At 46.0% G+C, this 25736-nt stretch overlaps 1 protein-coding gene across 1 annotated transcript in view; it reads right to left on the bottom strand.

Moving 5' to 3' along the window:
* Nucleotides 1-25736, bottom strand: part of CACNA2D3 (calcium voltage-gated channel auxiliary subunit alpha2delta 3) — an 841437-nt gene that overhangs the window by 360745 nt on the left and 454956 nt on the right. The window contains 1 exon segment of the mRNA XM_033132710.1: nucleotides 18927-19040. Within this exon segment, the coding sequence (XP_032988601.1) occupies nucleotides 18927-19040 (114 nt within the window).

Raw genomic sequence — 25736 nt, 5'->3', positions numbered from 1 at the left:
CTTCATCCTGGGCACCTTTATTATTAAATGTAGACATTGAAATACTTCATAAGTGTCATGTTGAATGGCTCCTTCCTGGCTTGGGTTCCACTCACTAATGTGACATGGAACAATCTGTTTTTCAGGATAATTTAAGCAGAGCTTTATTCTTCGTTTGGTTACGAATGCCTTGTTACACAGAATAAATTTTTATTTCATATTTTATGCTATTGGAATGAAAGGCTATCTGTGAGTTTGTCTCAGAGACATTTCTTCTATTTTCCTGCAAGTCAACTTTCCCTACATCATTGCTGTGACGTTTCAGAGCTGGCTATTGAGACATTGAAAGAATTTTCAGTTTCCTTTTTGCAAATAAGGAATTATTAGAAAAATGATTCCTTCTTTCTCCTCGTATCTTTCTCTGACAATCAAATACACAATAATATATCCAAGGGTAGATTTTTCTGAGTTAGTCTCTTCCATCTATATCCCTTCCTGATTAAATATGCAGCCATCCGTTTAAGTACACATCTGCACTCTCATCCAGCCATCCACTTACTTATCTACCCGTCCATCCATCCATCTACTCACCCACTAACCACCCACCCACCCAACTATCCAACTGTTTAAGCAGTAATGTCACAGATAATGAAATTCTGGGTCAAAGAACTCATTCCCTTTGGCCTTGTCATAATTCTCTTTCTATTTCTGACAGGCTTTGTGTGTGTGTGTGTGTGTGTGTGTGTGTGAGAGAGAGAGAGAGAGAGAGAGAGTGTGTGTGTGTGTTATAAGCCTTAATAATGCATTTGTGGTAGAATCTTGGAATTAGCATAGCTACTTTACATATGGCCATTTGCAAGTATATGGAGCTAACTGATTTTTCTTAGAGGGAATAAAAAAGTAGTATATCATAACTTTGTATTTCATTTCCAAGTTCTGTGGCTGTAAATAAAGCTTTGTTCGTTGAGCTTGAAGGCGAACCCCATAGGACTAGGAGCTCAGCGCGAAGAGACAGACGGCTTGCCAGAGAGATGAATGCATTTCATTATCTTGAGCTTATTCCATAGGCATAATTAGAACTCTTTTGAGAAGTCAACTAATTATGTAATATCCAGCAAAATATGTGAGGATTTCATTCTGGCATTAAGTAGAATCTATCAAGCTCTGTTCTAATTTACGATTTCCTATTAGAAGGGGGAGCAAACAGGACCAGTCATTCCCACAGCAATGGTTTCTGATTAGTACCACCGGATAATATAAAGGCAGAGTATATATCTTCCCCTTGGGCCATCGCTGGAGAAAAGGCAGCTTAGATCAGCCCTATATATTATTAGATGTCCCCGTTGTCCTACAGAAACACAGCTGCAGGTATATTACTTCTGGCTGGGACAACGGTAATGGGAGGGATCAGCAGAGACATCAGATGAACAACCTTTACTAGCAGGCTCGCTTTTTCCTTTCTATGCATAGCCTGTATGGAGCAGGGCGGCATGGTCCCAGCCTCGAGGTTCCAGCTGAAACCTCAGTATGGTCCAGCCCCCAGCCCACAGTACCTCCATCTCCGGCCATTTCTGCTGCCCTAGCTTTCACTCTGACAAGACACTTCAGCAACCTCGCTGGCCTTATGGAGAATGCACCAGCCTATGGACCCTCCTTCTCTGTCATTTTTCATCATTGGGGGCGGGGGGCGGGGGGTCTCACCTCCTAGTCCAGGGCCAGGCAATGGCTTTGACACTTCCCCCCACACCCCCAGAAAGTACGGTGAGGAAAATAACATTGCATAACTCTTTATTTAAGCTGCATTCCTGAGAATGTCTCAAGTTTGTCTATAAAGAAAGGCAAAAATGGAATAACGATGACATTTTTTTTTCAACAAGAGGAAAATGAGAAGCACAACCGGGCAGTCTCATTTGCAGGTAACTTACAAAACGAATTTGACTTTCCCTTCCAAAGCCCAAGTTATTCCTGGATAAATTAGCTTCAGAGGATGCTTAAAAAACAATGGTGGGGGAAATAAGCAATCTAAATGCTATGTGGCTGCCAAGCAGCCAAAAGTGGTTCAACAGATTTTTGAAAATTTTGAATGACAGAATATTTTCAAAGGTGTAGCTATGGCTTTGCAAGCTCAGAAAGGCCGAGTTGGGTCTTTAGGCTCCGAAGGAACCACAGAGAAAAGGGATGGCAGACATGTGGCACAGGGACCACCACTGGCTTCTTATGCAAGGAAGACAAGGTTCCCTGGTCACAGCCCTATCCCTTTCCAGCCAGATGCGCTCTTGCAACACTTCCCAAGGTAGCCCTGCAGAGAGCCACCTCCGTCGGCCCAGAACTGGCCCTCGAGATAAAACCTCCTTGCCATCTTGGATTCGGCACAGACAGCTGGAGTTAATGAAAGAGTTAATGCGATTTTCCACTCTCCCCACTTGCTTTGAGGGACTCTGGTGAGAACCGGCCTGATCAAATCACCTTTAGGGAATGGAAAAATCTAACTCACCACACATGAAGGCAAGCACAGAAAGGAATGCTGGAGATGAACCAAGGACAGGCTGAACAGAACTGCACCATCAGGCCGCAAGAAAGGAAAACACAGACTCGAGGAGAAAAAAAAGGTGGCGGCGAAGCAGCCATCTTCCTAACTCTGTAGAGACGACCCTGTCTCTCACATGTCCAAATCCCCGTCCTTGGGGTGCGGGAGCCGAGGCCTGGTGTGCACATGGCAAGGAAGGGGCTCAGCCCCCATTCCCTTATGCATCTCACAGATGTGTCAGCTGGTATGAGTTAGCCAGGCAGTGACCACATTTTGGGGAGAAATCACCCATTGATTTATCACAGGGGGCATAAATCATAAATGCATTTAGTTGTCTTCATCGCCTTTCTTGTCATCCTGCCCCTCTGAAGTGAAATTAAGAGGCAGATGTATTATCTGGGATCAATTCCAGATCCCATTTGTGTTTTAAAAAAAGAAATCCAGGAAGGATTTCACACAGCCCTTCTGTCACAGGTTGATCAAAGTCTCAGGGTCTTGAAGGCCAAGGCACCGCACAGGTAATGCCGAGAAGCCTGGTGATGAGGGCTGCAGACCTCAGCCCACACGAGCCCCTCGGCCCAGATGGGGCTGAGGGCAACAGGAGTTCTGCACTGTCCCTAAGAAAAGCCAACCCCCTCTTGGGCTCACAGACACCAAGGGCACAGCCTCCCCCAGTGAGCTGGGCAGGTCATCGAGGCAATGGGAGCACAGGTGGTGGGTGGTCAGCCATGGCTGCAAATTTTAAAATTAAGTCAATGAAAAAACTGGTCACAGCAAGGACAGAGAGGGATCCTTCCGGAAAGGTCTGGAGGAGTCCTCTCAAATGCTATTGCATTCTCAGGTCTCGGGTTTCATCTAGGCCTTTTTAGGGATCCTGCCTCATTCACTCCATTCTCCTTCCTCAAGAATATTGCCCCGTTTACCTCACTGGTTCCATGGACCACAAGGTAGTACTCTATGCCTTTTTTCATGGTTTTTGCAAGAAAAGTAGGAAGGAGTTTCGAGATCACAGCCTGAGACCAAGTTGGACATCAAACTGAGCTTCTCTGTCCTTCAAAATAAGACTCTCTGACTCTGGGTTACTCCTCGGAGTTGTCCTAAATCGACACTGAGAAAATTGTTCTTTCCTGTCTCTTCTATGTACTCTGACACATCGCACCAAGCATCTCTGCCACGTGTGCTCCAGGAGAGGAGAAAGCACAGCGAACTCCTCACCTTGGGGCACGAGGTAGGATCAGCACCAGTGCTTGCTGGCCTGAGGCGAGGGAGCAGACAGGAGGAGGTGAAGGCCTTTGGAGGATGAGGGACAGAGGGCCACCAGCAGCGCCCAAAGGAACTTGTGGTTGGCCCTGTCCAAGAGGATTCCTGCATCCTTCACATCTCTCTGAGTCAGGCACGTTGCGTGTAACCCCTGCTGGGGGGCGTGCGCAGTATTCAGTCTCTCAGGACTGGGCTGGCTCCCTTGAGACTTCTCTTTGTTGTGGTCCACGGGCCTCACATCCCAGGGATCACAGGTAAGCCATGTGAGTGCAACGTCAAGCCTCACGCCTGATAGTCATTCCAGGCCTGCTAGCACATGGTCTGTGTTGAGTCTGCAGTTTCTCTCTCTCTCTCTCTCTCTCTGTCTTGCTCATATTAAGCAGCTACTCCATGCCAATATCCCAAGTGCTAGATATATACTGATGACCAAGAGAGACATGGCGTCCACCCTCAAGGAGTTTATAATGTGCAAAGACTTAATAATCAAGTAAACCCCAAAATGAATACATAATTTAACTATAATTGATGGTGTCAGGAAGGAAAATAGCAGGTAGTACGAAAGCCTATAGCAGGAAGGGAAGTGGCGGTCAAGGAATGCATCACGGAAAAAGTAGTTATATTTTTTTAATGTGTGTGTGTGTGTGTGTGTGTGTGTGTGTAAACACACAGCTCAAGTCAGAACTTCAAACTGTAAGATGGCTGTGTGTGCCATATGCCTGTTCCTCTAAGAATTTCTTGAAGGCCTGGAGAGACCCTATGTCAGATTTTTAACACGCCCAGGGCATCTATAGCAGCAATGAGGGTATTTTTAAGTGTCTGCCTAGAAGAGACAGAAGCAGAGAGACCCACTCCCCAGAACTGGTACCTCATCCCTCTCTCCTGATGTTAGGAAGCCAGTGGTCGATCCTGAGCCTAATACAACTGTTGCTGGATTTTTTTTTGTTTAATTGAAATTTATTGGGGTGACAATGGTTAGTAAAATTACCTAGGTTTCAAGTGTACCATTCTGTAATACCTCTCACTGATATGTGGGATGTAAAATTGGATTTTCTTTTTTGAAGGCGGTCTAGAATGTTTTTTTTTGTGTTTTTTTTTTAATGAGAAGAGTTCATAATCGGCCATTTCCTAAGCTATGGAAAGGATCAATACTTTTAGAAAGGTTAAGATAATTATTCTGTGAGGAGAAAATAAATTTCTGTAAGTATCTCTGGCTCACACAGACAGCCTTCTGTTTTGAGTCTGAACTGCAACAGTCTTCTTTGAAAATCTAAAACTAACACTTTTTATCTCTGTTCCATCGAGGCACAGAAACAAATCACGTGAAAGCAAAATTAAAATGATCCAAATCTTAAAAGCCCTAAAGTTTTCATGAGTTCTGAGGGTCAGATTTATAGAACCAAGGCTTAGGTGTGCCAAATACTCAGGCTTCTGACCCAAACGGCACCAGACACTTGCCTCCACCCAGGTCAACTGTCTCCAAATCACAGGACACCTTGGAAACTGGTCCCAGGAGGCATGTGGCATTTAGCGAATCCTCCCTGTACACCTCACTTTCAGTTTGTGTCCCAGCGCGGATTTCCACAGGGGCCCCTGAGCTGTCCAGTAAGGCCTGCCAGGCAACGGGCTTCCTGCCGGATGGTTAACAAGCACCTCATCCGTGTCTCCCCCAAAGAGGCCCCATTAGTCACCATCATCGGCTCTTCAATATTTGAGATAGGAATCCCCAAGGAGTGAAGAGGACAGGACCAAATCTTTATTACGTTATGGAACAGCAAGCAATGAACCAATGTCAACTGGAACGTGGAGATCTTGGGAGGGAGTAGAAAGGCTCTTGTGGGAGGCGGCTCCACGCTGACAGAAGGGTCTGAAGTGCTGGGCTGCAGTGACGGATCATGTTCACTAAGCCCCATAAATCTCCTCCCTTCGTATGTTTTATAGAAATGATTAAGGCAAAGGTAGTCGGGCGGGTGACAGGTCTATGGCCAACAGCATTTGGCATTGGGAGCCTCCAGTTTTATCCCCAGATGTTTGAGGAGGTAATACAGAGGTCAGGCTATGGAGAATACCGGATTTCCCAAAATCAATTGGAAGAAAGAGCTTCACTGATGAGAGGTAAAGGTGATTTCTCCACCAACAAAGTTAGCTAAAAAAGCAAAGGGCTCCTCTGTGATGAGGACCTAGCATTGTGAAATACGAGTGAAGTACCAGGAGGTACAAAGCTCAGGGTCTGGTTTTGGGTTGGGGATCCTTCTTGTTGGACTGTTGGGATCAAGTTCAAAGGGTAGGTCATTCCTCTGTGTCTATAGCACTGAAAACAAGGCTGTTAGGGATTCACAGAGGGCATGGAAAGTTTGCCTTGTTTTATCTACTTGTTCTTCCCTCCCTTCCACAAATGTTTACTGAGCACCTACTATGCACCCAGCACCGTGTCAGGTACTAAGCTTTGCAGAGAACTAAACAGAAAGTGATCTTAGGTCTACTGGAGAAGATAAACATTGCAGAGATAATGACACCTGTCATCAACCAGCATTGCATTAAGTGCTACTGAGACATTCCAGGTGCTGGGAATTCCACTCCCTAGAGCCCGTTCTTCAGGTCCCTGGGCCCTCTCTGCCTTCCAAAGGAAGCTTGACAGGGAAGCCCTAGGCAGGCTCTATCTCCTCCAGGGCCTCAGACCAGGGAGGGGCGCTGGGGAGCAAGTTAAAGCTAGGGCTTTGTGATCAAGTTACTTAGCTTGCTCTCAAGTTGTTTTGCTCACTGATACAAGGGACGTACCGTAAATGTCTACAACCATAAAAGCGCTGTGAGAATCACACAAGATGGTACTTACACCATGCTCAGCCAAGTGCTGGGTAGCATTCACTCCTTCCTTCAGGGAAGGCTCCCTGAGCCCACGCTGTGTATTGGGCACTTGGGGGACACTGATGGACAAAGCAGACACAGCACCCTGCTCTCATAGCGTCATGTTTCCAACAAATGGGACAAGCACAATTTACTTCCTTGCTCTGTCCATCTCATATGTTCCAAGATGAAGAATGCTATCACTAGAAGGAAAGCAGTAACTAAGCTTGCTGGCGGTCATGTCAGGGGTAGCTTTGAATGAGGTCGTGAGGGTAGATCTCAGTGAAAAGGGAGGATCTGAGGAAGCACATGAAGGCAGTGAGGCGTGAGGCAGTGTAGAAATCAGAGGCAATGTGCGCCACGCAGAGGGAACAGGAACTGGCTCCAAAGGTGCCGTGCACCCAGCATGCCTGAGAGCAGTGGGCTATGCAGATAGCACGAGGGGAGAGCAGTGGAGAACAGGACGGAACAGACACCTATCCGGCCATGCCCTGTGGGCCTCTCTCGGGATTTCGGCCTAAACTCAGCACAGAGTGGGAGACAGTGGAGGTTTGGAGGTTCACCGGCGTAATTTACCTTTAGTTTCCAAAGTGCCTGGCTGCGGTGTGGTGAACAAGCTGCGGAGTGCCTATTTCTGATGAAACAGATGTGAGAACTGAGAAGAAATGTGATTTGATTGCAATTGATGTGCAGGTATAAGAGTGGCAGGGCTGGCGAAGCGCAGCCGGCTTCCAGTCCTATAGGCCACTGGGTCCCGGCACACTGGGTACCTTTCCCAACAGCAGGAGGTGTTGTGCCCTCTCCACCATCCTGTTAAGTCCCCCTTCCTGCTCATCCTACAAAGGAAATGCAGGACAGTGGTCAACGGCTCCCCGGGGGAGAGGGTGAGCCTCCTGGCAGTTTCCGGCTAACAGAGGCACAGACCCCTGGTGGAAGAGCCACCCATGTACTTGGCCAGCCCAGTTCACAGCCAATTCACAAACCGGTTGTTGTGAGGCTTTCCATCAAATCACCTACAGGGGGAGTTTTACGAAGGAAGCAAATGAGGTGAGGAGAGAATATGAGGCTGCTTAAGAGAAAACAAAACAAAAACAAACTCATAGATACAGACAACAGACTGGTGGTTACCAGAGGGCAGGGGAGGGGGAAATGGGTAAATGGGGTCAAATGTATGGTGACAGATTAAAAACTAGACTTTAGGTGGAGAACACAGAGTATGCAGGTATGGAAGTCTAATGTCGCACACCTGAAACTTGCATAATGTTATTAACCAGTTACCTCAATACATAATAAAAAGTAAAAACCAAAATACGTAAATAAACAAAGCTAACATGATATTCACACAAAGAAGAGAAAAACTAGAACTGAGCAGTTGCACACCCACTCCACCAGCCACACGGCTTCCCAAGCCCACTGGGCCCAGTCATGTCCTCTTCTGTTTCACACGGCAGGCTGCCCAAGGACCTTGGGTGGATGCACCCGCGGTGCCTGGCCCAGGACCCTGCAGACCACGATCCCGCCATCACTAACACGCCTGAAGCACTTGCTGCCCCCAAGGACTTGCAGGACGCTGGCACTGTCCATCCAGCCCTCACAGCAACCACTGAAAGGTTTGATCCCTGTCCCTACACTCCATTTTCCAGGTGAGGACACTGAGGACAAGAAGATTCAATCACAGGCCCAAAGCCACCCAGCTCAGAAAGGTAACGGCTGCACACCCGCCCAGGCGTCTGAGCTATGCCCACAACTCTAGAAAAGGAACCCCTAATATAAAAGCAACACTACTTCTCAAATCTCCTTTGCACGTTTCACTGATACGGAAAGGCTGCTCCTCTGGATTGAGGAACATTAGCTTTTATCTATCGTTAATTAATGATAGTGAGGGGTTAAATAGATCTCAGAATATTGTGATAGGTGCCAGAAGTTCAGGTAAACAGGACAACACATGCATATATGTAAAAGGCCTGGAAAAGTTTTTAAAATGCAGCTGAACACTGAAATCTTCTTGTAAGTCAACCAAGACACCACAGAAGCTTAATCCATATTCAGGAATAAAAGAGTACTTTCTACACCATCTTGAATTCATCTAGTACAACTACACCGGAACTGTAACAGTGAAATGAAACCAATGTGAGTGGCTGGCACTCACGGTGACAATGCTGATGATAACAGCATTGTGTCCCCACCCACTCTGTGCCCAGCACTGATCTTGGTGGCATCACTTGTTTAATTCTAAAGAACACTGCAAGGAGTGTATAATTAGCCTCATTTTACAAATGGGGGGAAGCAGATTTGTCAGCATCCAGATGCCACCCTCTTTCCATTAGGCACCACTGCTTCCCTACCCCCACCTACTCCCCGAGAGCCCTAGTCAATAGTCCAAGAGAAATAAAAACCCAGGAAATAAGAACTTGCCGTGTCATTAGCCTGCAAATAATGCTGAACTTATTCAGCAAGCTTCTAGCTATTACTGGGTGTGCCACTTACTAAGCTAACGTGCCTCAACACCACATCCACTGGGCTTTGTGAGGCCGGCTGGGGCTCTGCTAACCACATTCCTGCTTCGTCGGCGGTTTCTGGCAAGGCTCTGCCAAAAGGGTCATTAGGGGGAGGCAACCAGGATGGAGAAAGGGGAAGGGACTCGCTCCCTTCTGTTTGCTGCCTGGTGGCTTCTTGTTCTCGGTGCCATCGCTCCAGCAAGGCTTCTTCACTCTGGCCAGGATGGTTCATTCCAGTAGCAGTGAATGAATCCAGTTTGTAGTTTTTCCAACATTCATAGAAGCAGTTTCAACCCCTGCAGAGACCCCAACACCTCATCCTCAAAAGCCTGGGTCCTAGTCCTGCAGGACCCTCCTCTGGGCTAAGAGATCCCAACACCTTTCAGCCAGGGTGCCTTCCACCGAGGTCTGGGTCCCAGCTCTCCTCTCAGCTTCTAAGTTTTAATGACCTCTTCTCTTCCCTGCCCCTTTCATGCTCTCCCCCACGAGCCGTAGGGGTGGCCACTGTTGCCTGCAGTTGCTACTTCCATGGTACCCTGGACTTCTCTTTTTGCCCTTTCTGGTTAACAATTCTTCACATTAAATTCTCTTCTCTCATTAAAATAACTGCTTGGTTTCTGCCCCCTGAGTGGACCCTACCTGATCCACTGGGGCCAGAACTTTCCCCAGTGGCATTTCTCAGAGTGCTTTAGCTGGGGTAGTGTTCACCCACTGAGCCGTGGAGAGGGCACTCAGCTCCTCATCACTCACAAAGTGCGCTCTATGAGCTGCCTGTCAATATGCCAATTCCAGGGCCACACCTGCAGAGAACAGAACTCAGGACACATTTTGTTACACGTCCCCCTCACCCTCAAACCTTCAAGGCACAGGTGTGGAGACAGTCTGCCGTGGCGAAGGATCAAAGCCCCCACCTTCATAACTGTGGGCTCTGGGCAAGTGACTTCATCTCCCTGAGCCTAATTTCCTTCCCATTTAAGAAGAGAATGACAATAGGCGTGTTTACCCCTAGGGAGGAGCTAAGAACCAAATGACAGAAAGCAGGTAAAATGTCTGACTCTGCGCCTAGCACGGGGGTGGGAGGACTTCTCTGTGGAGTGGCTTTGGATATTCATTTACTGGAGGACAGTGGGGGCCACTAGGGAATGCACACTGTCCCCTCTATCTGTTTTCTGAAGATAGGGGTGTTTGGATGAAGCCAAGGCCCCAACCCCAAGCCCACTGAGGAGAAACAGCACTCGGGCAGCAGGCAAGGGCCCACGAGGCTGTCTCGAGCCCCTGACATGAAGTGATATTTCAATGGCTGGCAGCAGCCATGCATCAGTAGGCCCCGTTCCTGACTTTGTCTCGTCATGTTCTCACCCGAGTGACAAGATGTCTAATACCAGCAGAAGTAATTAAAAATAAACTGGGAGACAGCGAACCATTTCAGCTCTGCCTTCAGCAGCGAGGAGGGCCCGTGTGAGCTCTCACCACGGTGACTGAAAATGCCTTTTCCTGTCATACCGTTGACTGACCACGAGAAATGAATGTTCCTGCTATTTCCCTAAGACAGCTTTAGGATTTATCGCCCTGGAAAAATTACAGCAACAACACAAACTCGCCCAAAACTTTCAGACCAAAATGTGACTTCAGTCGGGAGGGAGAGAAAGGAGGGAGGGAGAGAGGGGACAGAGAAATGTAAGACCCAACTAAGCCCTGAATTAAAATAGGACCATCTTGGAAGAGGAGGAAAAGGAGAAGGAGAAGGAGGAGAAGGAGGAAGAGGAGGAGGAGGCGGAGGAGGAGGAGGAGGAGGAGGAGGAGGAGGAGGACCCATTCCCCAGTCCCCCACCCAACTGAAATCAATACTGAGGAGAACCAATACCCAGACTGCACCCATCCACAGTCCAGCTCCACGCCTCGTGGACTGCTTCCTCACACAGCAGTCAGAGAGAACTTGGGAAAACAATCAGCTCACGTCTCTCTATTCAAGAGCCTCCCACAGCTCCCCACTACCCTTGGATCACAATCCTAACTCCTGACTATGCCCACCAAACGCCAGGGGAGCTAGCCCCTGCCTCTCCTGCCAGCCGCCCCTGTAACGATGCCCGTTCTGCAAGCAGGTTCCAGTGCTGCTCTTCATTTAGCTCTTCACACACACAGCCAACTTCTCTTCCTCTGGGCCTTGAAAACTCCGTTTCCTCTGCCCTTCCCCCAGCGCCTTTCACTGACATGTGCTCTCTTCAGAGAGGCTTCGCTTGGCCACCCCATTCTCTGCGTCTGGCCCTGCTTGTCTCCTTCAGGAGATTTCTCATGCTTTCTAATGAATTGTTCTTTTCACTTGTTATCTGTGATCTGTTTTCTGCTCTCTGGGAGCTCCTTGGAGCTGCCATGTCAGCCCATCCTCCTGAGTTCTGGTACAGTGACCTGGGACAGAGTGTGGGCCTCAGTAAAACTCTGTTGAATGAATTACCCTCCATATGGCTACTCCCTTCCATTTACTTCCCCTGCCAACAGCCCCTGCCAGCCTCAAGCCCCCATGTCAACCTGCTTCTATGGAATGAGGAACAGACAGAGCCAGAGTGGAGGTGTTGGGGGAGGGGTTGCATTTTGAGACCCCTCGGCCTCCTCTACGGGCAGTATGACCTTATCTCCTTCCCCCGTGGCATGTGGTATTGGGTAAGTCCCTTCTCCTCTCAACTGGCTCAAAGGAAGGCAAAGGAAATGCTTTATAAATTCATTTGAAAGTCAGAGAAGGCAACAGTGTAGTTTAGGAAAAAAGAAAGAAGACAAAAATTCCTTCCAAATTGCTTAAGATTCTTTAAGGGTTGGGTTCTTAAGAGAATAAACGCTAACTCTGCTCAGAAATTCTGCTCCCCTGAGAGGCCCATACCCCACGGAAAGAGGAATTCCTGAGCTTTTGCAAAGCAAAAAAAAACGCCCCAGAGCTCCCCCGGCAGAGCTGAGTCTTTCGGCACCTCTGAGACCTCTAGGACCTGGCGGGTTTAAGGCTTTAGTTCGCAAATTCTGCCAAGGGAGGGAGGCCTGGGGCAAAACCCCCAAGAGCGCCCCTTTTTGGAGATGCAGGTGACATGAGCTCAAAAGACAGTGATTTCCAGCAGTGTTTACAAAAGTGCTCCAAAGCCAGGCCCCCAAACCATTCTGTGATCAAGGACTTCTCTGTCCCCATGAAGAGCTACTTTTGTCCTACCCCTCCTGTCATCCCTACCAGGCTAATGAGGAGCCTCCCAGGACCCTGAGCCCTGGTTGGTTCTTGAAGGGCTGTGCCTTGCTTTTGTTCTAGAGATAACTGATAACAAAACACAGAGCACACATAACTGAAATAGCATTCACCTTAGAGGTCCTCCTGTCGCCCTAGAAGAAGGAAATCCCTTAGTTACACCCAGACAGCCCCTTCTTGAGGCTGGCAATTTGCTCCCCTCTTCCTCTCTGCCTGCAGTCCTGATGGGTTCTGAGGTGCCCAAATGTCTGACATTCTGCAGACCCTCGAGCACTTTGGGGTGGGAAGGCCAAGGAAACAAACTTATTGTCTGGGTGACAATGTATGCAGTATGACAGCTCTTTCTCAGACCTAACATCATTTTATTTTGCTTTTACCCTCAAGATGTCTACATGCTGGTTAAGGGTACAGCCTCAGCATTCGAGACTGGGTTGTCATTTCAGTTCCACCAAATGCTAGTTATGAAACCCTGAATCAGTTATGTAACCGCTTGCTGCCTCAGTTTCCTCATTTGTGAAAAGGAGGTAATAACAGTACCTGCTTCAAGGGGTTTCTGTGCGAATTAAAGACACATGATGCATTTAGAAAAGTGCCTGACACTCGGCACTCAATAAGAATAGCTCTTCTTAGTTTTGTTTTATATATGTAACTATAGGAAACCAGTTTAAAGCATTCTCTCGTTGAGGGAGATTATGGTTTAGGGAAATATACTGAGCAATTCTAGTTTTACCTGTATTTCTTACCACCAGGAAAGGGCAGTAGTACAGGAACATCTAACAGGTACAGAAGGATTATTGTCTAATACAAAGCAAAATAAGAGTTATGAACCCAAAACTAGGTCAATTCTGGCCCCACTGTGACGGGAGTTCCCCGGGTTCCACTGTATTTGGATTCAGGGTTTCCTGGGACTTGAAAATGAGGAAATCTGATTCTCTCCATGGTATTCCCTCTGTTACTCCAGTGACCTCTGCCATGGGCCCATGTCACCACAAAAGAGGGTTCCAGGGTCAGGTAGGGCTAACATTTATGATAATCCAACAGCTAACATTTATGATAAGCCAACATTCCAGGCACTGGGTGCAGCAACCCTCGTCACTATGTACTGTATCGCAACCCTGAGGGCAGCACTGAAGGAAAAGGGGGAGGACAGAAAAGGCGCATGACAGAAAAGCAAAAGGGGGGCTCCATATGTTGAGGAAAAGACATCCTACAGCATAAAGAGAAGTATTTGCCATCAAGTCTCCTACCCCTTCCACCATTTATCATGTGGCTAGTATAGTTTATTCAAGTAGAAAAAGCAATGGAAGGATAGGAAGAAACTACTACTACCATCTTGAATTCAGCCAATATATACAATTCCAAGGGCATCTCAATGACTTTCAACAATACACTGGTTGGTTCCTTTAGATTGGGGCTTGGCCAATATATTTTTAAAGGTCCAAATAGTAACTATTTCAGGCTGTGGACCACATGGTCTCTGTCACAACTATTCAGCAGGAGACAACATACGTAGAAACAAATGGGGATGGCTGTGTTGCAATAATAGTTTATTTATGGACAGTAAAGTTTGAAATTTATATAATTTTTATGAGTCGTGAAATATACTTTCTTATTTTTTTATTTTTTTTATTTTTGACCATTTAAAAGTGTGAAAAATAATTCGTACCTTAGGCCATACAAAGTAGGCAATGAGCCAGATTTGGTCCATGGGCTGTAATTTTCTAACCCCTTCTTTAAATCACTAACTTACCATTTCATACTTATCCTCTCTGCCTCATGCATCCGGGGAAGGAATGATAAATAATTCCATGACCTTTTTTTTTTTTTTTTTTTTTTTTTTTTTTTTTTTTTTCAGTTCACTTGGAAGAGCAACTGCATAGATGACAGGTATGACCATTTTTCTAATTTAAATGTAGGCAGCTTTATTTCTTGAGCAGATCCTGGAATGAGTCCCTTTCGTGTTGAGAAGTTCATGTTTTATTCCAAGTGTGCAAGAGCTGCTGTTAAGCCACAAACCAATGGATATTAGGCAAAAGTAAATAGCATCCAATAAATGAATAAATAGCTCATTTCTGCTCTCAGAAATAAAATACTGGTAAGGGACACACTGCATTGGCAATCAAGATGCTGACTTTGTAGACTCATTAATGCATTCCTTCTTCCAACTCATTCTAAAATGATTTCTTAAGCAGTTGCCTTGAGCAAAGCCCTGGGTAGGTGGTAGACAGCTTTGAAAAATGACACCCCCGAATGCTCCCCTGGCCTTCTCCCTACTTCCACCTCCTTTCCTTTTCTGGGAACCCAGCTGCCATACTGTGAGGACGTCCTGGTTACTGTGCTGAGGAGAGAGGACTCACATCATGGCCCTGGACAATGAGACGCCACATGGAGAAAGAGGCCATGGCAAGGAGAACCAAGGCAGCCCGGCCAAGCTCCTGGCTGCATGCAGCTTCATTAGAGCCCCCACCTGACACCATGTGGAGCAGAATCACCACCAGGTGAAACCACAGAATTGCAAGAAATAGTTGTTATTTTAAGCTACTATGTTTGCGAATGTTTTATAGTTCTACTACGATAAGGGATTGTCTTTCCTTTCTCCCTTCCTCTTGCTTCTATTAGTTTTCTATTGCTGTATAACAAGTTACCACAAATATAGTGGCTTAAATCAACACACATTTGTTATCTCACAGTTTCTTTGGGTCCAGAGTCTGGGCACAGCTTAGCTGGGTGTTCTGTTCATGGTCTCACAAAGCTGCAGTCAAGGTGCTAACTGAGCTGTGTTTGTATCTGGAGGCCTGACTAGGGAAGAATCTACCTCCAAGCTCATTCGGATTGTTGGGAGGATGCGATTCCTTGTGGCTATAAGATTGAGGGCCCAGCTTTTTGCTGACAGTTGGCTGGAGGATGCCATCAGGTCCTAGAGGTGCCCTTAGGTCTGTCACCTGGGCTTCTCCAAAAAGCGGCTTAGTTCATCAAACTGGCAAGGAGAGTCACTCTGCCCTCAGGGAGTGTCCCATCCCCCTTTTAAAGGTTTTCTATTAAATAAGGCCCACCAGTGATAAAAAATACCTTTCGATTATCTCAAAATCAACAATTTGAGACCTTGATTGCATCTGCAAAATACCCTCACCTTTGCCATATTCTATTGGTTAGCAGCAAACCACAGGTCTCACCCATACTCCCGGTGAGGAGATTATACAGCGTGCAAAAACCAGGGGGCAGAAATCACGGCACTACCCTAGGGTGTTTATGACATGCCTCTCTGCAGGGCTGGGATAAGGTGCATGGTGGTAGGACTATTCAGACATACAGAATCTGCTCTGAAGGACTCACCAATCCAATGAAGATGAGAGAGAGGCTCAGAAGTAATCATAGTACTAGACATGAAGCTATGTTTGCCTAATAACAGTTCTGAGGGAGTTTGAAGTCTAGGGCACAGACCAAGACAAGATGGCCTGGAGGAAAAGAGGAAAGCTGAGGGCAGACCCGAGAGAAAGGAACAAATCCCCAGAGGCTGAGTAACAGAGGCCATGCCTGTGAAATAGCAAGTACCTGTTAGTCCAGAACTTCATACTAGGCGCATGGAAAGCATATGAGTGAAGTGGGCTTAGAGGAAATGACAGAGTAGTGAAAGTCATGGCCAAAGAGAGCATGCGTTTGCCCTCTGAGGAAGCAGCCATTTTTTAGCTCTAGCCACTTTTTGTCATATGAGAATGTTGGCTCCAAAGTGCCAAGAGTATCTTTTTTTTTTTTTTTAATTTAAATTTATTGGGGTGACAATTGTTATTAAAATTACAAGAGTATCTTTTTATGAGAAAAAACTAAAACTTTCAAATTTTAAATACAATAACCAGATTTTTGAATGATCAGTAATTGGCAATATTTTAAACAAAGTATGGGCCAAGAAACATACCTGTGCACTAGATTTGACTGAAGGACTAGGTCCTTGTAAAGGTTAACAGTGGGAAACAAAAGTGGCAGAGCCCATGGAGTCACCAACCTTATTCCTTGGACTACGTCTTATGGTAGTAGCTCCCCAGCTGTGATTTCCCCACCAGTAGCAACTGCAACACCTGGGAACTTGTTAGAAATGCACATTCTCAGGCCCCACCCGCTCCACTGAATCAGAAACACTGGGGATGGGGTAAGCAATGATTGTTGAAACAAGCCCTCCAGGTGATTCTGATGATTACTCAAGTTTGAGAAAGACTGTCTGATGGGAATCAGATTCCAGCCTTCCGATCATTTTTCCCTCTCCTGAATCCATTTCCTATTTCTATAATCTAAAAGATCACCAACTTACAGTGTGACACAACCCTCTACTAAATATCTAATGTTCAAAATAATGGAGAAAGATGGCTGCTTAGGCACTGCCCATCATATCCCTTTAACACGGGGCTAAATCCCACTGAGGTTTTGTGCACATTCATTAACCTGCACCTTCACAGAGAAATCATCAAGAGGAGAAAGCATGTACATATGCATATGTCTGTCATGGAACTCTCCAGAATGGTGCAGAAAGGAAAGGGATCTTGCTATTAACTTTTAATCATAAAGAAAGACCCTCTTGCTCCAGAAAGAAAATCTGCTTCTGCTTGATAATACTTTATAAGAAGATGAAACTGTTCTGTGCAACGTTGAAATTTCTAGGATACTGGTTCCAATTAATCCAAGGAAGCACCTGGCCTAAAGTCAATATTGTTTCTTTGGAAAGATATGTTGAAATTTGTGTTTTGTCTGAAGAATTATGACTTTGCAGCCCTCACCCAATGCCTCTCTCTGCAAAAAGGCCAGAATGTTTAAATACGAATATTCCTGGGCAAGTGCTATCCATCAAGAATCACCGGGCGGGAGGGATTCATGGGATTCTGCGCACTCATATGATAACACACTTGGGGTTAATGGAGCTGCTTATTAAAAGTCTGGTTCACTTCCTGCATTTATTTAAGATGGTCCTAAATAATTCAAAATATCCTTCAACATGCCGTGAAATGTCAGGGCATCTGTAAACATTCTAGTTGACTAAAATGCCCATGAACTTACCCACGTTTATTAGTACTGTGACCTCCCTCCCAGGGCTGTGCACTAGGTACCGGCCAAGTCCCCAGCCCTGCACTAGATGCTGCGGGCACGCACGTCTTCCAGCGTGTTCCTCCCTTCACATCAGACACATTTACCAGGAATTTACTCTGGCCTCCACCTGTCCCTGGAAATCATCACCCGAAATACTGCTTCAAAAATTACAGTCAGTGCTTACTGTGGGAGTTGCATTCAGCCAAATTTATTCCTAGATATCCCTTAGGCAGGTGCCATGTCAAAGTCCCACATTCTCCTTAGTAAGCCCAGCACAGCTAGCTTTTCCTCCAGCCTCAGAAATGATGGCTGTTTCTAAGGTTGAACACGAGGGGAAGGAGTCGGTGTCCATTGGGGGACCATGTCATACAAAATGTACGTATCTTTAAAAACCAGACTCAGATCTGGTGAGGTGAGATGCCTATGCTATCAGAGACACGTGGGGACCAAGATCGTCCAAGGGAATATGAAACAACATCTCATGTCCCCTCAAGGGTATATGCTCTCTGGATACAGCGGAGAGCACAGTTGTCATTTGTCTTCTGTTTCTTTTTGCCAAATGTATATGGTTAGTTAAAATCCCCAGAAATTAAATATACAAAATAGAAAAAGCAGGATGGTCTTGTTCTGGATGGTCTCACACACCTACAGAGACCGTTCGAGTGATGTCATTGGCACGTGGGATAGGAAAGCACCTTTGTGGTACCCCCAGCTTCATACCCTCACTGACTGAACTCTTTTTCCTGCCAAAATTCCACCATTGAGGTAACACAGTGATCCACAACTGCCCGTCTGCTGGTCGGTGTCCACTTGAGGAACTTATTAAAAACATGAATTACTGGGCCCCATCCTCAGAGACTCTGAAGCTATAGGTATAGAGCAGGGTCCAAGTATCCATATTTAAAAGGTCACCCCGGGGAGTTCAGAATGGCTCACAGCTGGAGGAACCTCTGAATTAAGGCACTCAAAAGGTATCAACAATATTAATATCCGCCTTTGACACCCTAACACACAGGTTAATCAGATAAATAAATGTCAACTTGGAAAGCAGAGAAGAAATCAGCATAGACAATAAGCTTTGACAAGGGTGTGAACAGCACTGGCGGAATAGAACAAGCTTCTGGGTGGTAATGAGGGCTCAGGGAGGAACTACAGAAACATAAACCATGAAGGAGATGGCTGCAGGGCCACCACGGCTGACTTCACCATGCTATAGAGGCTGGGCCCACCAAGTAACTCTGGCTCCATGGAAAACAGAAACAAAGACACGCGTTGCTCAAAGCAGACAAAGCACTCTTCACAGTGAGTCTTTTCCCTGAACATGTTGAACATGTCTTTACGGGCTTCTTCTCTCCTCCAAAAATGTTTTCCTTTGAGAACAAAGAAAGCCATACTATTCGGCTTTGGTGAACCAAACAACACAAGGATGAGAAACGATAGGTCATGGTGAGGTTAAATCCACGTGGGCTGTCATTTGAGGACAATCATCCAAGGACAGCACCGCATGGCGGGCATCAGCGTGGCTTACCTTTCGATCTGGCCAATTGTATTTGGCGAAGATGGTATCATAGGTGTCCACGGCCCCATCGGTGATGAGCATGATGGCCTGGCTGCAGATGCTTCCTTGTCCCGTATGGTTGAACTGTGGAAAGAAAGAAGTTCAAAACAAACACACGTCAAAGAGTGCTGATTATCCATGAGACTTCAGAGGCATAAGGTCCTGGGTGTAGGAAGCCTCTCCAAAGGAGAGCTCATCATCGGCACGACCAAACCAGAACCTACACGATAAGCCTTTCCCCACACATGAATCACCAAATTTACACTGACAACTTGGAATGCAATACAGACCACAGAAGGGATTTCTGAAAAACACACACCGGGTGGGAAGTGAGATTCTCAGGCACATAACCTCTCTTACCGTCAAGTGTGGACAGCACTTCAGAATACAAGCCCAAAGGAGTTGGCACGACAAACTTTTAGGAACACATTATACAGGCAGCAGAATAGGTGCCAGGCAACGTCTCGTTCAAAATCTAAATGAGTCTGGTTTGGCTGGGGCTAATGGGTCCAAGCTGTACCATGTAACAAAATCAAGGGGGTTTCAGCCATACAGAGAAGAAAGTCAAGAACATGACAATTCAGATTAGAACCTTAAAGCACTCTTTGTGGGGGGTTGGTTTTAAATGTATATTTGTTAGTGTGTAACATTATATATTAGTTTATATATGTTAGCATGTACAGTATGGTGAAGTTTCAAAATGATACCCTCCGGTGTATAAAACCCTACATTTCTTCAACTTTCAGTTTTACATAACATTTTTAAAAACCCCAGCCCTTGTGAGTGGCAGCCAAGGTGACCAGACTGCACTTGCCAGAGCTTCGTGTCCTTCCCTTAATTCAGGAATGAAGAATTCCCTTAATGAATGCTAGTAATGCTACACTTCAAAGCAACCCCACGTCCTTTCAAAACCCTACAACTACATGATAATGGCAAAGCACGGAAGCATGCAAAAAATCTTTAACCTTCATAAGTGAGACTCCCTCCATTATAATCTGTGAAGCGTATTCATTTATTCTAAGCGCCCACACATTGATGGCAATGTAATGTACACAAATTTCTTCCCTCGTGTAGTTCATAGTCTATTTGGAGAGACATATAAAGCAAAGTAAATAAGTAAAGGATGTTGTATGTTATGTTTGATAATAGTGATGCTAAAGGGGAAAAAAAGAAAGCAGAGAAAGGGACTAAGAAACGGGGAGGGGGCAGCTTTAGAAAAAGCAGTCAGGGACTGCCTCACTGAGAAGGTGGTATTTGGGTAATACTCGAAGGAGGTGAGCATCTCGGGGAAGGACAGCCCAGAGAGGGCAAACAAAACAGTACGAAAGGGGCACGGAGTGGGAATGTGGCAGCATGGTCACACTGTTGACCATGAAACTGGGGAAGGATGGAAGTGCTTCTGGATTTGCTGTGGTGTCCTGATGAACCAGAGAGCTCATAGAACATTCGAGTTGATGTTTAGTCCTAGTCTCTATGCACAGAATTCTGATGCAGAGTTTGAAGGTGTCATAACATGAGGGAAGACTATAACTGGATGTATGGATGTATGGAATGGATGGATGGATGGATGGATGGAATGCCTTGTGGCCATATTGGGACAGATCAAAGTCAACTCAAAACATTCAAGGGTACCATGGTATAGTGGAAGCACTCAATCCTATCCCATCACCACAAACTGCGTGGTGCCTGAGGTAAGTTCTCTTTTCAGTGTCCTTTTCTTCATTTATAAGATGGGAATACCATGCTTACATGGTTGTTATAACAAAGGTTAAATGTTCATCATATGCTGGGCTACAAGTATACACTTAATCTTTACTCGCCTCTGAAGCAGGTACTCTCATTACTCCCATTTTACAGGTGGGAACACTGAGGCACAGGGAGATTAGCTAAGTTGCCCAAGGTCACCAGCTGCTATCTATCATAGTTGGAATTTGAACTCAGGACGTCCAGCTCCAGAATCTACTCTCAGTCTCAGCGCAATCTACTGCGCTCCCTATAAGGAGATGAAGGTCCTCGAGCAGACAGTGATATGTGGTATGTTTTCACAAATGTTCATTTCCTTCTCCTTCCTCTTCCTCTCTCTAATCTTTCCAGTGTTCCATGGTCACTTGGCAGACACCAGGGACACCACTGTGAGAGTAAATGAGGGTTTCTTAAATTTTGTGCCCTAAGCACTTCCCTCCCTTCAGTCCTGGTGCTGACAGCCATTCTTGCAACTCAGACTGGGCAGGTGTCCTTCAATTAATGAACACAGATGGCCCATGACACACTACAAACCTTTCCACATAACTATTATTCTACTGTCTTTATCGATATGATTTACTATTCCAGAAAAACTCTTGCTGAGGAAGATAAAAATTGCAAATAAGTTTATTGCTTATTCTAGGAACGTCCTGAAAAACCCATTAACTCTTAAGTAGAAAGAATCAAAGGGCAATTAATATCCTCAAAATTCTTTGAACCCATGATCTCAAAATCTTCCCCTAGCTGCATCCATCAATCCTACACTGTAATATTAGGATCCTTTCCCGATCTTAACCAGGCCTCTTCCCTCTAATCCACCCTGAAAGACCGACCTTCAACTAGACATCACAATCCCAATAAATGACTTTCCCCTTTCCACGCTGACACACTACTAAGATTCTATCATCATAATGCATTTTCTTCCCTTTTGCTGTAAGAAAAAGCAGCCTTGTAGCCTTGTCTTATCAACAGGCTGTTCTGGAGATATTTTGGGGAGCCTGCATTCGACAAAACCTTCCCAGTCGCTGAATAAACCCAGCAATGGGCCACTGAATAAAGGTGATCTATGCTTCAGGTCCCAGAGACTGCAGAAGGTGAAAAACTCAGGACACAGTGAGAGAGAGAGAGAGAGAGAGAGAGAGAGAGAGAGAGAGAGAGAGAGAGAGAGAGAGAGAGAGGGAATGTGTTTGTGTATTTGAGAAATAACTTTTTATTTCACAAAACTCAGTTGCATGAGTTCATGCAACTCATTTGAAAACATCCCAGAGAAACTCTCTCTAACAAACGGCAAGAAAGAGGGGGAAATGAAGATATCTGAATAACGCAGACTGGGAAAAAGGGGCTGCCTAGAGCTGTTTATTTAAAAACATCACTTTCCTCCCTGGCTAAATCCTTGGGATTCTCTGCAGCAATCTGCAGTTGGAGAATTTTGAAGAATGCAATTAAATTCAAATGCTTTGATGAGTAATATCTCTTCTCTTCATATTTGTCTAGAACTTTTTTATTGAATGGCAAGAGTGATGAAAGTGTTTTCCATAATAATAACAATGACAAGAGCCTGATGATGAACTGCAATTAGCTCAGTGATTCATCAGTTAGCAGCAACAATTTCAATGCATCCTGACATTTAAAGCATTTGGTTGTGATTAACAGTCTTTGAAATGTCACCGAATTTTATTTAATTGGCTAAGAAAAATTTTTAAAAGGTAATCACTGCAAAGATCATATTCATCGCCAAAAAAGATAATTGCAGTTGTCACATGACAAGGTAGACGCTAACTACTGTAGCAAGCTGGCTCTGTGTTCTTACAGAGTCTAATGAATGCAGCCGAGATCAATAGCCAGAAGGGTCTCAGAAGTCTATTTGAATGCTCCTTTCAAAGTTGTTTGGACAATAACGGCAAGCCTTTAAGTCATCTGAGCAAATACTGAAGCTGAAATGCAGGTAATGGCAAAACGGAATTAACTTCATTTACTTATAGTAACCTCTAAACCATTCTAAGTTCCAGCCACAATCAGAATTTCAAGTGTGTGTGTGTGTGTGTGTGTGTGTGAGAGAGAGAGAGAGAGAGAGAGAGAGAGAGAGAGAGAGAGAGAGAGAGAGAGAGAGAGAGAGAGAGAGAGACATTGTATATTTGAGAAATAACTTTTTTTCCGCATTGGCTTACAAAGGCAGGAAGAGAACTCTATCACTGAAAGGTCATATTGGTGAAGTGGAAAATAGCTAAAGCTTCATTTTCATGGGAGATTAACCATCTCTGGGTTGTTTCAAACTGTTTGGCTATTTACAAGCCCAATGGCAAGAGATGGGATGGAAATGTTTCTCTCCTTGGGATAAATGTGCACAAAAAAATAGGGTGTCGACTATGAACAATCTCAAGCAGGGACATTTTGTCACATTTTTTGATCCTTCCGTTTCTGGCTTTCCAGAATTTATATTCTGCCCATAACATTTTCTGATTGGCTAAGCCCCAGAGGTGTTTTTACAGGTGAAGGCAGAGCAGGTAGGTAATATGGAGGGTTTCCCGGGTTCAAAACTATGGCTCTCACTAGGATTAAAGGAAGAAAATACACCATGTGTTGGTGATTCTCTGGATATTCGGGGTGTTGGGAGAGTAATCTGGCCTCTTAGAGTAGGGCATAGATATGATCCCTGAAGCTGTGCTCTTTGAACTGTGTCTTTTACATGATTCAAATCCTGAGGTTATGACATGGTATAAAGCGTTCCTGGGTCAGTGAGTTGAGGATGGGTATAAACGCATTCTGAAAGGGTTGTTCCCGCAGGGCTTCCAGGGCTTTACTATGTACAAGGGCGTCATGCGTCTTCCCACCTGACCGCAGCACCTACGTGGGAGTCGCGTGGCAAACCAGCATTCAAATGGACATGCAATGGGAAACACTGGCGTAGGGGTACCTGAAAACAAAATTGATAAGTGGAAGGGATGGGGAGAGAAAAGATACATGGCAAGGAAAAGAAGAGAGAAGAAGACAAGGGAAGCAGCTGTCCCTGAGGCTTTGGGCAGGGAGTAGGATAAAAGCATCTAGAGTAGGAGCTGCTCCCAGAAACCACAGGCAGCCTCACAAGAGGTGAGCCGCCTGGTGTTTCCTTGGTCACAGAGATGGCACTTCCCATCCAGCCCGGCACTGCTGAGAGGGGGCTGGCACCCTTCACCATGCTGAGTTCTCAGTCCCACTCTACCAGGTGACAGACTTCATTGTGACTGTGATGTGACAGCTCTTCAGGGACCCACACTTGGCTTATTGCTCTGCTGTCACTCTTTTAAAATTCTTAGTAACTTTCAAGCCAGGAGCCTGCCTTTTCCTTTTGCACTGAGCCTCACAAATTATGTGGCCAATTCTGGGTCTATTCCTACCCTCATTTTACAGAAGAGGAAAATAAAGGTAAAACTGAGCATAGTTCTCTCAAGGCCACAGATAGAATCCAGCTTCTCAGCCCAGCCTGCCTGACGCCAGGGACCACAGACTTAACCCCACGGCGAACGTCTTCCAACTGTCACTCCTTCACCAGCTCTGCCAAGGAGTGGGGAAACAGAAATTCACTGCAGGCAGATTTCCAGACAAGGGACTCCCCAGCTCAGAGTAGCCTCCCCCTACTCTAGACACTATCGGCTTTTGAGATAAAAAGAGCCAATTTTCCAGTTGGGAAAAGCCCTCTCAGTATCGTCCCTTAGAAAGAGCCTGCTGAGACACAGAGCTTGGCGCCTCCAAGCCCTGAGGAGGCACCTATCCAGGGTTTGATCAGAATTCGAAGGTCTAGTTGGCCCTTTGCTTAGGCCAGCTAAGTTTATAAATTATTAATAAGCTGTTAACAGGAACGTGCTGTCCTAGACACTGAGGCTTACATGAAAGTTAATTACCTGTAGCCGACAGCCCCTTGGAGTGCGGTGAGAGGGAACGGCCCCAGGTTTATATTGAGGAAGCTGGTGTGGCACCTTCCCTCCCTTTGTTTCTCTGCTTTGCCATTATGGCACTGACTCAGGGCTGAGACCTAAGTAGCCTTCTGGGTACCAACAGATTTTCTCGGTAAAAGAGAGACTAGAATCAGGTCCTACCCTTAGCTTGAGAGGCCAATGGCGCTGAGTAAGAACAACTCGCGTTTTGGAGTCAGGATAACTGACCACCACCGATGACCCGTGCCATGTTGGGGAATGCTCCCCTGCAAACTGACAGCAGCCTGTACCGCAGAGCCGCCTGGGGACTCAGTGCAGTGAGGCTTCTGCACATCCATCGAGCTGGGCTCCCAGCTCCTGCGACACCTCAGCGTAGTGATTGCTCCCTTTAGTGCCTGTTTGCTCTCAGCCTCAATCCCATGCCTTCTCCCTACAGACCACATTTCCCAGGCTCCCCCACAGTTTTGATAAGGTTCCCGTGAAGGAGAACACTGGAGGACACAAGCGAGAAGCCAAGGTATTTCTCCATTTCTCTCTGCTTTAGGGGTGTGGGTCTTTTCTGGCAAGGGCTGCATCTCCTCCACAGTGCTGGCTTCCATGGGAACAGGCCCTGCCCTCCATGATCCCAGCTCTTGCTGGGCAGGCCCCTCCCTGGTTCTGTTCCCATCTGGATGGCCACAGTGAGGAGGCTCTGATGGAGTCCCTCCGTCCTGCCACAGACAGGAGCTGCCTCCAGCCAGCACTAACCTGTGGATCGTTTCATTCCCTTTTTGGCTTTTCAGCTTTCCATCCCCTGTGCAACCAATTCCCTGAATTAAACTCCTGCTGTTTGAAATACCTCGAGTGGTTTCTATTGCTCTGCTCCTTAACATCGTAACTGCTGGCCCAAGCCACCATTATAATTGAATGGCCTTCCTGATACTGTCCCTGTCCTTCTACAGTTGCTTCTAAATACAGCAGCCAGCCAAATGCTGCTAAAACCCAACTTGCATCATGTCATTCTCTGCTCAGACTCTAGTGACTTTCCAACCAGCACAGAGCGAGAGCCGAAGTCCTCACTAGAGTCTCTCTGGCTCCCCATGAGCCAGCGCCTGCTACCGCCATGATCTCATTCCCGAGCACTCTC

Source organism: Rhinolophus ferrumequinum, chromosome 17, assembly GCF_004115265.2.
Source record: "Rhinolophus ferrumequinum isolate MPI-CBG mRhiFer1 chromosome 17, mRhiFer1_v1.p, whole genome shotgun sequence".
NCBI lineage: Eukaryota > Metazoa > Chordata > Mammalia > Chiroptera > Rhinolophidae > Rhinolophus > Rhinolophus ferrumequinum.
The sequence above is the reverse complement of the archived record's forward strand: the minus strand, read 5'-3'. Positions and strand labels throughout refer to the sequence as shown.